This window comes from Tenrec ecaudatus, chromosome 10 (genome assembly GCF_050624435.1).
Source record: "Tenrec ecaudatus isolate mTenEca1 chromosome 10, mTenEca1.hap1, whole genome shotgun sequence".
In the NCBI taxonomy this organism is placed as follows: domain Eukaryota; kingdom Metazoa; phylum Chordata; class Mammalia; order Afrosoricida; family Tenrecidae; genus Tenrec; species Tenrec ecaudatus.
In genome coordinates this window covers 46,267,221-46,280,431 of record NC_134539.1, presented here as the reverse complement: position 1 = coordinate 46,280,431, position 13,211 = coordinate 46,267,221, and the positions used below count along the sequence as shown (strand labels likewise).

At 48.5% G+C, this 13,211-nt stretch overlaps 1 protein-coding gene across 2 annotated transcripts in view; it reads left to right on the top strand.

Annotated features, from left to right (window-relative positions):
• The window catches only part of ELP1 (elongator acetyltransferase complex subunit 1), a 58,184-nt gene that overhangs the window by 11,458 nt on the left and 33,515 nt on the right, over positions 1-13,211 (top strand). For both annotated transcript variants that reach the window (XM_075560281.1, XM_075560280.1), the window contains exons 8-14: positions 170-260; positions 1,360-1,483; positions 2,695-2,788; positions 4,671-4,901; positions 5,984-6,154; positions 8,337-8,436; positions 9,989-10,171. In XM_075560281.1, coding sequence (XP_075416396.1) covers positions 170-260; positions 1,360-1,483; positions 2,695-2,788; positions 4,671-4,901; positions 5,984-6,154; positions 8,337-8,436; positions 9,989-10,171 — 994 coding nt within the window. The remainder of the gene's footprint in view (positions 1-169; positions 261-1,359; positions 1,484-2,694; positions 2,789-4,670; positions 4,902-5,983; positions 6,155-8,336; positions 8,437-9,988; positions 10,172-13,211) is intronic.

The following is a 13,211-nucleotide window of genomic DNA, read 5'->3' as shown; positions in this document are numbered from 1 at the left end:
GTGCAAATGTGAGGGTTAATTTAACATGTTCAGCAGGCTTAATCTGATGTGCCTTTCTCAAACCATGGCAATTTCTACGTAGTAAAGAAGGTGTCTGAAACGTTTCTGGCGTAACGAAATCCATCCTAACGTTTTGCCTTTCTGTTTTCTCACTCTACTCCCTGCCCAGGTGGTCGGAAGGTCAGAGTTTGGAGTCGAGAGCTTGCTTTGCAGTCGACCAGTGAGCCTGTGGCAGCACTGGGACCGGCCCTGGCATGGAAGTGAGTGGGAACTGTAGAGTACCGTCCCCCGCCCCCCATGACCCCCATCATCTCAGAAGACACTGGAGCCCTGCGTAGTGGGAGATACCAGTGAAATACAGATGTGTGTTACTCCGAGGGTTATGTATTTTCCCTCATTTGGCTGTAAGACTTTTTTTCTCCCCCTAAGTCTGGATTTAAGTTGAATACTTATTGCTGCCCTTTCTCGCAGATCTGATCATTCCCAGGCCCATACATTTTTAATTCTTAATTGTGCTTGGGAGGGAAGTCACGGCTTCCAGATCTTGATGGAGTAATTGGAACTTGGAGGAAATTGGAAAACGGAGTTCCTTCCTCTGCTTGCTGGCAGGATCTGCTTGCTAAGGAACATGCAGGCCTTAGATGTGGGCCTGCACCCGCATCACCCTCCTGGTCCCTTGTGCAGTCCTCACCTGTTTGTCCCCTGCAGTTGCCCTGATTGCAGATACATGCACCATCTCCTCTGTCTCACTAGCATCTGTTACATTAGGCCCCTAGGCTTCAAACATCTTGTTTCTGTTCAGCAACTAAGGGACCATTGGGCAGTAGAGCAGAGAGAAACCCGTAAAACTTGAGGGACAATGTAAACAAGATGAAGCTGTTGAGATGTTTTAGTGGATTGAGATGTTGAAAAATTGCCTGCTGGAGCATGGATTGTGATGCTTCGAAGGGTCATGGAAGAATGCAAATAAAATATTATGGAATTTTCCCCATGATCCTTTTGAAGCCTCCCCCTGTTTGCTAACATGGTAGAGTTGAAGGAGAAGTAGGTGACAGTTTTATAGGCGATTGCCCTTGAATGGTTCAAATAATCGGTTTAATTTAAAAACTGCCCTGCTGTCACTGAAATACGCATGGCTCCGTGGGGACATGGCACGTTAGAAAGCGGCCTGAGCTGTCTTTCAGGAGACACTGTCCCACAGGAGGACGATGTATTCGTGAAGGGCCACACGGATTGAAATGGCCTCCGATGCCTGAAGGTTCATTTTTGCTGGGCGTCATTTCTCTGAGTTCGTCTTGGCGGTGAGCCGGCCAGCTGCTCACGCGGACGTGCTAACATGCTCTGTGTGTTCGCGCTCAGGCCCTCCGGCGGCTTGATTGCATCGACACAAGACAAACCCAACCAGCAGGATGTTGTGTTCTTCGAGAAGAACGGGCTTCTTCACGGGCACTTTACTCTGCCTTTCCGCAACGAGAAGGTGAAGGTAGGTGCCCAGGTCTTTCTGTGATCGCGTGAGAAGGGCTTGGTACAGCTGGAGGAGGGCTTTATTTTCCACCCGGCTATAAGTAACTCCAGAGTAGATCGTAGGAAACCTGGAGGCATCTCATGTGAGGTTTACGTAGATATAGAAGAGAAATTGTTTTTACAAGGAAGACGTGGCATGTCTTTCGCAGTTTCAGACATCCCACCTAGAGATGCTGTGGAGGAAAAATCCTGGTCCACGTTCAGAATATCAGCCTTGGAAAACTTACAGGATACCGTTCTCTGGTGCATCTGGGCTTGCCAGGCTCTGGCAGAAATACGAACGGTATGCCAGTATACCTAGGTTTACACTACACTGCCAGCCTGACCCTGTGGCCATAGGAAAGAGCCATACGATGCGCTTCTGTCCAGATTACAGCCAAGACAGCAGTTAACTCTGGCACCCGGAGCCCCTCTGACTGAGAATTGACTCAGCACCAGTGCTTTTTAGTTGCCTTCAGTTAACTGCTGAGGCCACAGGCCCTACATGTATGATCGCTTGCTTAATTTGTAGGATCCCAAGGGCTTGTTACTTCATAGGGATTTTTCTATTTTGTCCTTTCCTTTCTCCCTGTAGCCACTCTGGTCAAAGAAAGTTGTTATAGTTAATTACTGTCCATAGCTTATTCAGATAATTCTATTTGAAAAAACCTGTGGTCTTTTGACTCAGGATCCTACATTATCAGCCCTGAGAGTGTAGTGGGTTACAAGTTGGGCTGCTAATCCCAAGGTCAGCCCTTCGAGCCTAAGGAAATATGAGGCTTTCTGCTCTTGAAAAGATTCATAGCCCAGAAAACAAAACAAAACATGTCCTGCTCAGGGACCCCAAAGTGTGGTTCTACCCTGTCCGAGGGGGCAGCAATGCGTCAGAATCACCTGGGTGGCAGTGAGGTGTGTTTCTGAGTTTTCCTGTCTCCCTAGGTTTCCTCTTGGCTGGGCAGACTCTGAGACCTTCTCTTGGATGACTTGGACAGTTGTGAGGTGTCCTGGCCAAGCATTATGGTGGGGGTGCCCACGATTAGATTGGTTCCTTGACTGTAGGTTAATGGTTTACAGGTAGGGTTCAGCTCAGATAGGCAGATGATTTGGTTTGTGAGAGCAAGAAACCACCTGTTTTGTGGATCTTGAAGTGAACACATAGTGCAAAGCCATGACAGCCATTTCTCCGGCTAGGTGAATGGCCTGTTCTGGAATGCAGACTCCTCGGTGCTCGCCGTTTGGCTGGAAGACCTGCCAACAGAAGAACAATCCACTCTGAGAACGTATGGTAAGACAGCCGAGGTCGTCCATTCAGCGGCACGTCTCATCAAAGGTTGTTGGGGTTTTCTTCCTCTCTTCCACCGAGAATCAGTGTCAGCCGAGGGGAGAGAGTGGAGAGGCGAGCGTGCTCTGGTTTGGATGATGGACCGTGCTCTCTCTGGGGGCGGTGGTCCTGCTGAAGACCCCGCCAGCCGCAGGACGGCGCTCAAGTGAAGGAGGGGCTCCCTGGGCTCTCAATCCTCCGTAGCTTTCCAAGGATGTCAGTACACTTACTGCTTGATTGTTTCCGAGATGGCTTTCAAGCTTTGTAATCAGGACAGTAGTTTCTTCCACTGGAACATTATTAAGATGCTCAATATGTAAAGTAAGTAAATAAGTCAAGTTCTGTCTGGGTTTGGTGGCCCCAAGGGATTATATGACTTTTGTACTCAGTCTTGGCAATACTGGGTGTTATAGTTTCCCTTAAAGTTTTTCTCGTAGGCAACATGAAAACTAGAACATTATGAAAGCTTAAATGTGCACATCTTTGTCTGATGGTAAAAAATCCCGCTTTTAAAATATTAGCCACTTACCATCTTTTGCAAATTACTTTGTTTCCTCTTTAGTTATGTCACTGTAAGAATGTTTACTTAGCAACTGTATTCAGGTGTCAACTTTTTATGCATCAACTCTTTCCAAATATTTTTTCTAATTGTCCCTATTGTGTTTGTAATGTCACTTTACTTGTGCCTTTCTTACTTAGAAGATCTTTTGTTGTCTAGCGTGTGTGTGTCTGTTTCACTCTGGTTATCGCTCACCTTACGAGAAGCTTTTCCCAACCTAAGATTATGTCATGTGCCACCTGTGGGTTATGTGTGTGTGTGTTTCCAGTATGTTTATTGCTTTGGAATAGTTTTGTATATAAATTTGTTAATTAATAATTTTAATCTGTTTGTAGACTTTAGTTTCCACTTGTTTATTCATTTCAACAGAATAGTTCTCAACCCAGGCCTCCTTTCAAAGTTGAAGTCAATCTGTTGGACTAGGAATTGTATAGCTGTGTGTTTAAATCAAATTAAAACTCCCTAGTGATTTAAATGTACAGCCAGAGAACACGTCTGGCAATCCACTGAGTCAGAGGCCAGGCCCGTGGTCTGCTCGCCACAACTTCTGCCCTCACGGACTGTAGGGAGCATGTTGTCTAACTTCCCACCTTATTAGGTAGAAATATTGTAATTGTGTGGTTAGAGAACCATGTTAGAGTCACTGTCACTGCTCATTGAAGAATTAGTGAGCAGGGAGATGTTTAAGAACATTAGTTCCTTAATAAAGGTATTAAATTGTGTGCATCATCTGCTTAACTGACTTGGTTTTGACATGATTGGGCCTTATTCTTGAAGAGATTTCTGATAGTACAGCTGGAAATTGGCTTAGGCTGTGGGATAGATTGGTTTCTGAGAGACTACTCCTGGTATTGGAAAGGTTCACTGAATGTTAATCTCTCGTAGAAGGGGCCTTGGTGGTCGGTGGTTAGGTGCTCAGCTGCCAGGTGGCGCAGTCTCTACGAGAGGAAGACGCAGTTCCGCTCCCTTACGGACTGCAGCATAGCAACCCAGCGGCACGGTCCCGCTGTGCCACGCGGAGTGGCCGTGAGTCAGACTTGACTGCACAGCTTTAGTTAATGCCAGAGAGATAGTAGCATAATGAGACTGGGTCAGTTGTTCTTGGATGGCGTTTCGTCCTCCCTTTAGTCCAATTGCCTCACTTTCATCAGCCTCTAGCCATCATCGTTGTTGCTGTTTTAATGAAGAAGCCGCGTGAGAAGGGTCCTTTCCACAGTACCTCTCGCCTTCCAGCAGACCCTCTGCAGTCTGACCCCAGCCCCTGACAGCCCCCTCCTCCCCCTGCAGTGCAGCTGTGGACTGTTGGGAACTACCACTGGTACCTCAAGCAGAGTCTCCACTTTAGTTCCTGTGGGAAGAGCAAGCCCGTGTCTCTGATGTGGGATCCGGTGATGCCGTACCGGCTGCATGTTCTCTGTCAAGGCTGGCATTACCTCAGCTATGACTGGCACTGGACAACGGACCGGTGCGTGGGAGACAGCGACAGTGACCTGGCAAACGTGGCCGTCATTGATGGGCGTAAGTTTCTGGAAAAGTGGGCCCTGGTCCTGGTCCAAGAGCCCGAAGGCTGTGGACCAAGGCCCGCAGATGACGTGTTTTGAGGTGGGCAGTGGGGAATCGTTTTCATGTATTTTGGTTGGTTGTGTGCTTATACTTGGGGATTTGTTTTTACTTGAATGAGAATGCCCTTGCTCGGTATGTGCTTTGTCCTGAAAACTGTATGTTCTACCGTCGACCCATCCTGGCACACACCACCCAGCTCTCGGTGTGCTGGCTCTATGACCTTCACATGTTGACATGTCTGGTCTTTGAGGATCCGGCACAGAAGAGGGGAAGGGTTGTAGTGGGGCCTCGGGGGAGGTTTATATCAGAGAGCATGCACCACTTAGGCTACTTTGTTTTCTGAGAAAATACTTGGCAGTGGTATACCTCCCCAGGCGGTTCAGTTCAGGTTGCATGTCTCTGTTTGGTGCCAGGAGGGTTTGTTGTTGTTGTTTATTTTTGAGGAGGGGGGTTAGCAGTTGGGGAGAAACAGCCATCCAGATCGTTCACTTATTCCCAGCATAAAAGAACACTTCCTTCTAAGCTCGTCAGGTGAGGTTGGGTTCTAAGTCACGTTCAGTATAGTGGTCTTCATTCGATGCACAGTTGGCACGGATGGCCACAGACTTCTGGTCTGTCGTGCTCCATATCCAGGCGTCAGGAAGTGCCTTCAGGAATTTAAGGTACTCATCCTTTTGCTCTAGTCTGATATGGTTTCTAAGCCCAGGTTTAAAACTATAACTCTGAATGCTTTGCCTTCTTGCCTTCCTCCTTGGCACTTAAGGCAGTTTGAGCTTCAAAGGTGAACTTGGCTAGGCCTCAAGGTGACAGCAGTCACATATATCCATTAGAACCCATAACATTTACGCCCCTCTTCCCACTCCCACCACCTAACACGCTGACGTAAAGGCTGTGAAAGATCACTGGAAGTTACTTTTGTAAAGATTTACATGTGTTCTGCCATCATGATTACTGGGTGGTCCACAGTGCTGTTCAGATGCTTTCTTGTATGACTCAAACTCCCAATGACGCTTCCTGCCTTGCTTTCCCACCTGCAGACCGCGTGTTGATAACCGTCTTCCGGCAGACTGTGATCCCGCCTCCCATGTACACCTACCGACTGCTGTTCCCAGAGCCTGTGAATCAAGTCATGTTCTCTGCACACCCTCAGAGGAGGAGTGACCTCGCTGTGCTGGATGCCAGTCACCAGGTTTCCATCTATAAATGTGGTATGTGCAGAACCTGCTGTCACGGGGTTCACAGTGAAGCCCCCCTGCCCCTCGGCAAGAGCACGTGACCATCGATCAGCTCACTTGGTGCCCGGACTCTCCTCTTTCTGCTCGTTTTCAAGTTTACGGTCGACGTCACTGTCAGTGTGGCATTTCATTGGCCTGACAGCTTTCGGGTTTTTTATAATCCTACTTTGGCTTACAAAAGGAATTGCTTTTATTTTACTGAACTTGAAGAGTTAAGTTTAAAGGACCCTGATGGTGTTGTGGTTGCATGTTATGCTGCTCACCTCAAGGTCAGCAGTTCGACATCACCAGCCTCTCCATTGGGAGAAAGACAGGGCTCTCTATTCCCGTGAAGAGTAAAGAGTCAGAAACCCACAGGAGCAGTTCGACCCTGTCCTGTCGGGTTGCTGTGAGTTGGAATTACCTTCATGGCAGTGAGTGTGGGTTTTGTTGTTGTAGTTTGAAGAGTCAGGTACCGTGGAGTGCTCTTTAATCTGGAGAGGGGCGAATCGCCCATGCAGCTTTAGTATGTTGTACAAGATGTGTAGACTCTGCACGCATTTTCACTTAATCTTCCTCGCCCTGCTTGGGCTTGTTTGAGGCATGGGGTTCTCCTGTTTCATAGATGAGAGAACAATATGCCAGAGGGCTTGTGATTTCCCTGAAGTCTCCGTGGCTAAGCAAGAGTGGACACGGGCCTCAGTACAGTGGCCAACCATCCTTGCTGTAGTGGAGCCTCTAGACCAGAGATGCTGAAGGCTTGAACCCGGGCGGTGGCTGTAGAATCGGAAAGAAGAGAGAAAGTGTGCAAATCCAGGAATGTACAGCACTTCTGCAGAGTGTGGAGAGAGTGGCTCTAAGTGTGGCAGAGGCGAAGGGAAACCTTGTCAGAAGGTGTGGAGCAGTTTCCGGTGGAGACCCGAGGGTGGGTAGCTCCGGTGGAGTTGCACTGGCTGGATGCCAGCTTTGGGCACTGGCTTGGTGAGTGAAGTAGGAGGGAGGGTGAGTTGGTGAGGTTCAAGGGTACTGGGGTAGGAAAGGCAGACGTTAGCTTCGTGTTGTACAGGGAGTCAGGCTAGTCACTGAGATCGGAGGAGAAGCGTGGGTGTTGAAGTCCGAGCTGAGCTCCCGGTGCCTGAACTGAGCAGAAAGGAGCACTCCTGGCAGAGGAAGGGCTCGGAGGCAAGTGGTGGACTTTGGACAGGGTGGGGACAAATCAGATGACAGCGTTGGCAAGTTAGGTACCTCTTTTTCTCCCCATGTTGATGGATCCGTTATGTGCCAGACCTTTTGTGGTCTTTGCTTTTATGGAGTTTGTTTTCTGGATGGAGAGAAAGATACTAAATACAAATACAAGAAAGATAATACATTAAAATAAAAAGAAAGTGTGGGGAAGAATTCTGTTATCTTTTTGTTTCTCTGTGAAGTCTGTAATGTGTTCGCTAGCACGTGCTGTGGAGGGAAATAGAGCAGGGAGGAGTAGGGGGTCTGCTGGAAGAGGGTGCACTTTCCATTAAAAGCACACAGATCTGGCCTCTCTGGAAAGGTGGCGTTTCGGCCGAAATCTGGTGGGCATCAGCAAGGGAGCGGCGCACTCCTTTGAAGAAAGAAGGTCTTCCGCGGAGTGAAAAGCACCTCCAGAGGTGCCCGTATGTTTAGAAGACAGCCAGGAGGCCAGGCTGGGGGCAGCAGAGCCCTGAGGCCTGGGAATGGCCTCGGGGCCATGGTGAGAGGACAGAGCCTGCAGGCCTGTGCGGGCCCTGGTGAGGCCTTGGCTCTTATGCTGAGGTAGGACGCCATTGGTGGGTTGTGCCCGAGGGTGCTGTAGCTGACCTGGCTTTTTCAGGGATTGCCCTGAGCAAATGGAGACAGGAACAGAAGAGAACTGGGAGGGCTCGTGGGTTCTCGGCGACAGCCGAGCGTTGATGGCGGGAGGAACGGTGCTTTGTGAGAGGCAGCCCTCTGCCCCATCTGATGACGATGTGACCTTGACTGGTGAAGATGGTGACAGGTCCTATATGGGGAAGGAAATGGTGTTGATAAGGACTGGGAGGTAGATTCTGGAGATTGAAGAAAGAGGGTGAGATGTACTCTATGACTCGATGCAGAGCCCCTTGTACAATGTAAGCAACATCTGTATCGTTAGCCATAATGTGTCGGCATTTTTTCTCTTGAGGTGACAGTCCCTGTGAAGACTCTACCATGAAACTGGGCGCCGTGGGTGGAAACGGATTTCAAGTTCCCCTCACAATACCTCATCTGGAAAAGAGATACATGTAAGCTCTTCTTCATCATCTCGGACTTCTAGGAGCAGAAGCAGCGTACATGTAGTCCTCAGTTCAGTCAACTGTAGAATAATAAGTAGACACGACACCTGGACTCCCGTTTTCAGTCGGGTTAGGGAAGCCAGGCAGCTTGTACCTCTGAGTGCCATGTATCCTGGTGGGTGACAGGGAGTCCAACTCCTCAGCCAGGTTACAGCCCCCTCCCTGCAACAGCCCTGGTGCTCCCGGGGAAATCCTGCAGGATTGATGGGGCTCAAGGTGGCAGGGCAGCCTTGGGCTCTCTTACATATGGAGGAGGTGTGAGGGTTAGCCTGCGGTTGGTGTATTGCAGCCCCTCTCTGCTTTCTGACACGCTCCTGGGCATCTGGGTTGCTATGATTTTAGCGTGTTCGAGAAGAAAGCAGAAGAAATTTTACCACTGGAACAATATTATAAATGATTGGCTATGATTGAAAACCTCAAGCGCCCATATACAAACCAGAAAGTATGAGGTCATTTAGAGTATAGTTCCAGTTCTTAAAGACTGAGAGATGGACACTCCTTTGGGATTGGCAAAGAAGAATGGGAGATGTTGGGCGTGGCGACATGGGGAGTGCCAGGGACAACCTGAGATGGGGTACTCCACAGTGGGCTGATCACAGTGGAAAGACCGCTGGTTGAGTCGGAACATCGGCCTCTGGTCGAGCTGCTTCAGCCCAAGCTGAGGGAAATGACCACTTTCCCTAAAGGGCAGAAAGTGGCGTTTAGGTTCCTAGTGTTTAGATGGCACAACCAGTGGCTTAGGTGTGTAAATGCGACAGACGCAGGCAGGTTTCCGAGGTGGGCAAGCCCTCTGACCCCAACTTAATGTGAGGCGCTTCCAAGAGAACCCAACCGGAGACCAAATACAAAGGGGCTTCAGAAAAGGGAATGGAAAAGAAATGGAAATTGTCCTTGAACCTTTTAAAGTTCCCTTGTATCAACTGGAGGGGAGCTCTGATGGTGTGGACAGTGGTCTGCTAACTGCAAGGTCAGCTCTTCCAAACTACTGGCTCTTCTCCAGGAGAAAGGCCTCGCCTTTCGACCTGTCAACAGTCTGTAACCCAGAGGCAGCTCTGCGCTCTCCTGGAGGGTGGGTGTGACAGAGTGGACTCTTCCACCTGCCAACAGTCTGTACCCCAGGGGCAGCTCTGCGCTCTCCTGGAGGGTGGGTGTCACAGAGTGGACTCTTCCACCTGCCAACAGTCTGTACCCCAGGGGCAGCTCTGCGCTCTCCTGGAGGGTGGGTGTGACAGAGTGGACTCCGTGCCAGGGAGTTTGGTTTATTTGTATCTGCAGGAGTCTGGTTTGTAGGTAAGTGGGGATGCTGCTGATTGCTGACAATGGAAAGGCTTGGAGTGGGGACTGCGGCCCGTGTCTTTCTTGAGAAATCACTTTCCTGAATGTTCTTTTTAAATCTAGATGTCTCAGAGTAAAGGAAACTTCAGCTTCTCCTCTTTCAGGAAAATCTCAGTGCTCTTCATGATTTGCTCATGTCTTGGATGCTCTTCAATGTTTCCAACAGAGTTCAGTTTGAGAATAATGAAGACCAAGAAGTAAACCCACTGAAGCTAGGCCTTTTCACCTGGATTCAAGAAGACGTTTTCCTGGCTGTCAGCCACAGTCCCGCCTACCCACAGTCTGTCATTTACTGTTTGACCACGGCTGCTTCGGAGCCCAGTGAGGAGCAAGGACAGCTCACCATCAGGTACGGACAGCAGTGCTTTCCTGCATCAGGGCTCAGCAGCAGTGGAAGGACGCTGCCATTGGTTTGGGTTTGGGGCTTCTGGCGAGCAAGGCTGGGAGCAGTGGCTCTTTTGTTCAATCCACTTAGTAAAAAGGATAAGTCTAGTTTATTGTCATGTTATGAAGACTGAAAAATGCACTGAAGAGTGGGTAAGCTAGGACTAATGCTAAGAAATGAAGTGAAACATTGTTTATCTGTGTTCAATGTTTTTATTCGGCGTTCGCACACTTTCTGACAGAGAGGCGTTTTCAGATCTTAGAACTGATTTCCATAGTGCAGAGGGAGTTAGGGTGACTCATTCTCATGCACGAATCCAGTGGGAGGACGTTCCATTTGTATGTTGCCTTTTTGGTTCCTCATATTTTCTCTGCTGAAACTTCCGTGTGTGGATTTGAGAGTTGGCTCTGCGACCCGACTTCATCTGCTTGCAGGCGGACTTGCCTGAGTGCCATTCTCTGCAGTGCACTCCCTCTCTGCTCCCCCCCGGGTTCACACATGGCATCTAGGCACACACTGTTACTGCTCCCCGGGCTCATTTACAGTGAAAGCCCAACTGATTAGATTGCTGTGCTTTAAACTCCTTTTGCAAAATGAGGAACCTTCTCTATTCTGACTTAAAACACATTAAAATGCAGTTGCTTACACCTTAGCTTTGACTCGCAGTGCTGTATGATGACGTGAGAAACGTCTACGTGGCTACCTACAGAATATGTTCTAAGCACAGGTAGCGCCCTCAGGGTTCACAGGAGCTTATGCTTCAAAAACGGAGTGATTTACATAGGAAATGCCTAATGTATCCAAGTTTCCTTTTTGTTGAATTGGAAATTCTTTCTCATTAGCTTGTAAGAGGTAAAATTGTATGCCCTCTGTCTCATTTGCTTTAAATCTAATAAGGAAAGTTACCTAAACATATTTCTGCTGCTTTGATTTGAAATTATTACCCTCATCACATTAGATTTTTTTAAATTGTTTTTTAATTCACTGCCATTGAGTCGATTCCAACTCCTAGCAAGCTTGCGAGACAGTAAAACTACCCCTGAGTTTTCCGAGGTTGCAGATCTTTATGAAGGCAGAAAGCCTCATCTTTCTCCCATGTTTCACAGAAAGTAACTATTTTGTCACAGCAAAATAATCAATGATTTTGCAGAAGAAATCAGGTTATTGCTGTTGTTCTCTCCTTCGTGTAAGCCCCGGTGGTGGAGTGGTTAGGTGTAAGGCTGCTAACCCCAAGCTTGAAGCCGCCCGTCCCTCCGCTAGAGAAGGACAAGGTGTTTTACTCCCGGAAAGAGGTAACAGTCTCCGAAACCCGCTAGGAGTCGCAGTCAACTGATGGCACTGAGTCTGGTTTTCTGGGTTCTGTGTAAGCTGTTAGCTTATGCTTATTGTAACTTAACTCCGTTTAACTCCAGCTCAAACTAGGCAAAGGGTCCTCTTCAGGTCCTTAGCACACATTTACGCCTTTGTTCCTCACAGCGTCTCTGAAGTACGTACCTCATGTTAGAGAGGAGACCACTAAGGCAGTTAAGGTCAGCGCAGGAATCGCCCAAGGCCATGCAGATGGCACCAGCATCCAGTTCCAGCCCGTCTAGATCTGTAGTCTGTTCTCACCACCTCGTCACAGAAAGTTGAGTACTCACAAAACATGGAATGTTTGTTGTAGTTGAAAGTAAAGATTTTTAGGGTTTGATTTGGGCATTGGGTCTGTATTTTTTGGCAGATAGATGAAAAGAATCGGAATGATTACAATTCTCCTCTTTTTGAGACTTCTGTACTACTTCTCCCTCTCCGTTTCCTCTGGAGAGAATGTTATGGCAATAGCAGATTCCCTTCTTCCTCCAGATGAAGAGCCACTAGACAAATCTGTGAGGGCGAATCCAAAATCCTTGCCGCTCGGGCTCCAGGCGTTTATTCTAAGCCCAGTGTGCCAAAACCTCCTGCTGTGGGGTGTGGCGGCTGCAGACAAGCTCTCTCAGAAGCACACCTGGCTTCGTCTCCTAAGGGACTTGGCAAAAGAAGTCCTGCCAAACCAGTGACTGGGGACAGAACCTGTGGGCTGATTAGATGCAAGACGCAGCGTCAGCACAGAAGGCGCTGATGGCTGCTCTCGAGGGGTCCCGAAGAGTAAGCTGGACAGCTTCTCTCCAAGGTCACGGGCAGTGACAGGGACTCATCAAGACCTTTCGAGAAAACTGAAAAGGGCCCGGAAGGAACTTTTCTGTCTTGACAGTGACGTGCATGAGCTCCTCCCCCTGGGGTAACGAGCCGTCCTGAGCTTCATAGTAGAATTTGTTGGGGAACCTGACCCCACTCAGTCTTCAGTCCTTGTCTTGCCCTTTCAGACCTCTTTCTGTCCTCAAAGCTCAACATTTAAAAAGAACATAATGAGACCCTCAAAGATGTCAAAGCGGCAGTAGGAAACGGAGAAGAACGTTGATGAAAGCCCAAGAGTGCAGAACCCTTCAGGGGACGGGCAGAAACGGAAGCACTGCTGTCAGAAGTGTATTGATCAAGACAGAGGATGCGTCCGAAAGCAGTAGCTTCACATGTCGGTGCTTTGGTTTAACAAAGCCGCCTCTGATTTTGTAGCACAACTTTTTTTTTTAAACATTTTATTAGGGGCTCATACAACTCTTATCACAATCCATACATATACCTACATCAATTGTGTAAAGCACATCTGTACATTCTTTGCCCTAATCATTTTCAAAGCATTTGCTCTCCACTTAAGCCCTTTGCATCAGGTCCTCTTCCCCACCCCTCCCTCCCCGCTCCCCCCTCCCTCATGAGCCCTTGATAATTTACAGATTATTATTTTGTCATATCTTGCCCTATCCGGCGTCTCCATTCACCCCCTTTTCTGTTTGTCTCCCAGAAAGGAGGTCACATGTGGATCCTTGTAATTGGTTCCCCCTTTCCAACGCACTCACTCTCTACTCTCCCAGCATGGCCCCTCACACCCCTGGTCCTGAAGGTATCATCCACGTAGCGCAACTTCTCGACC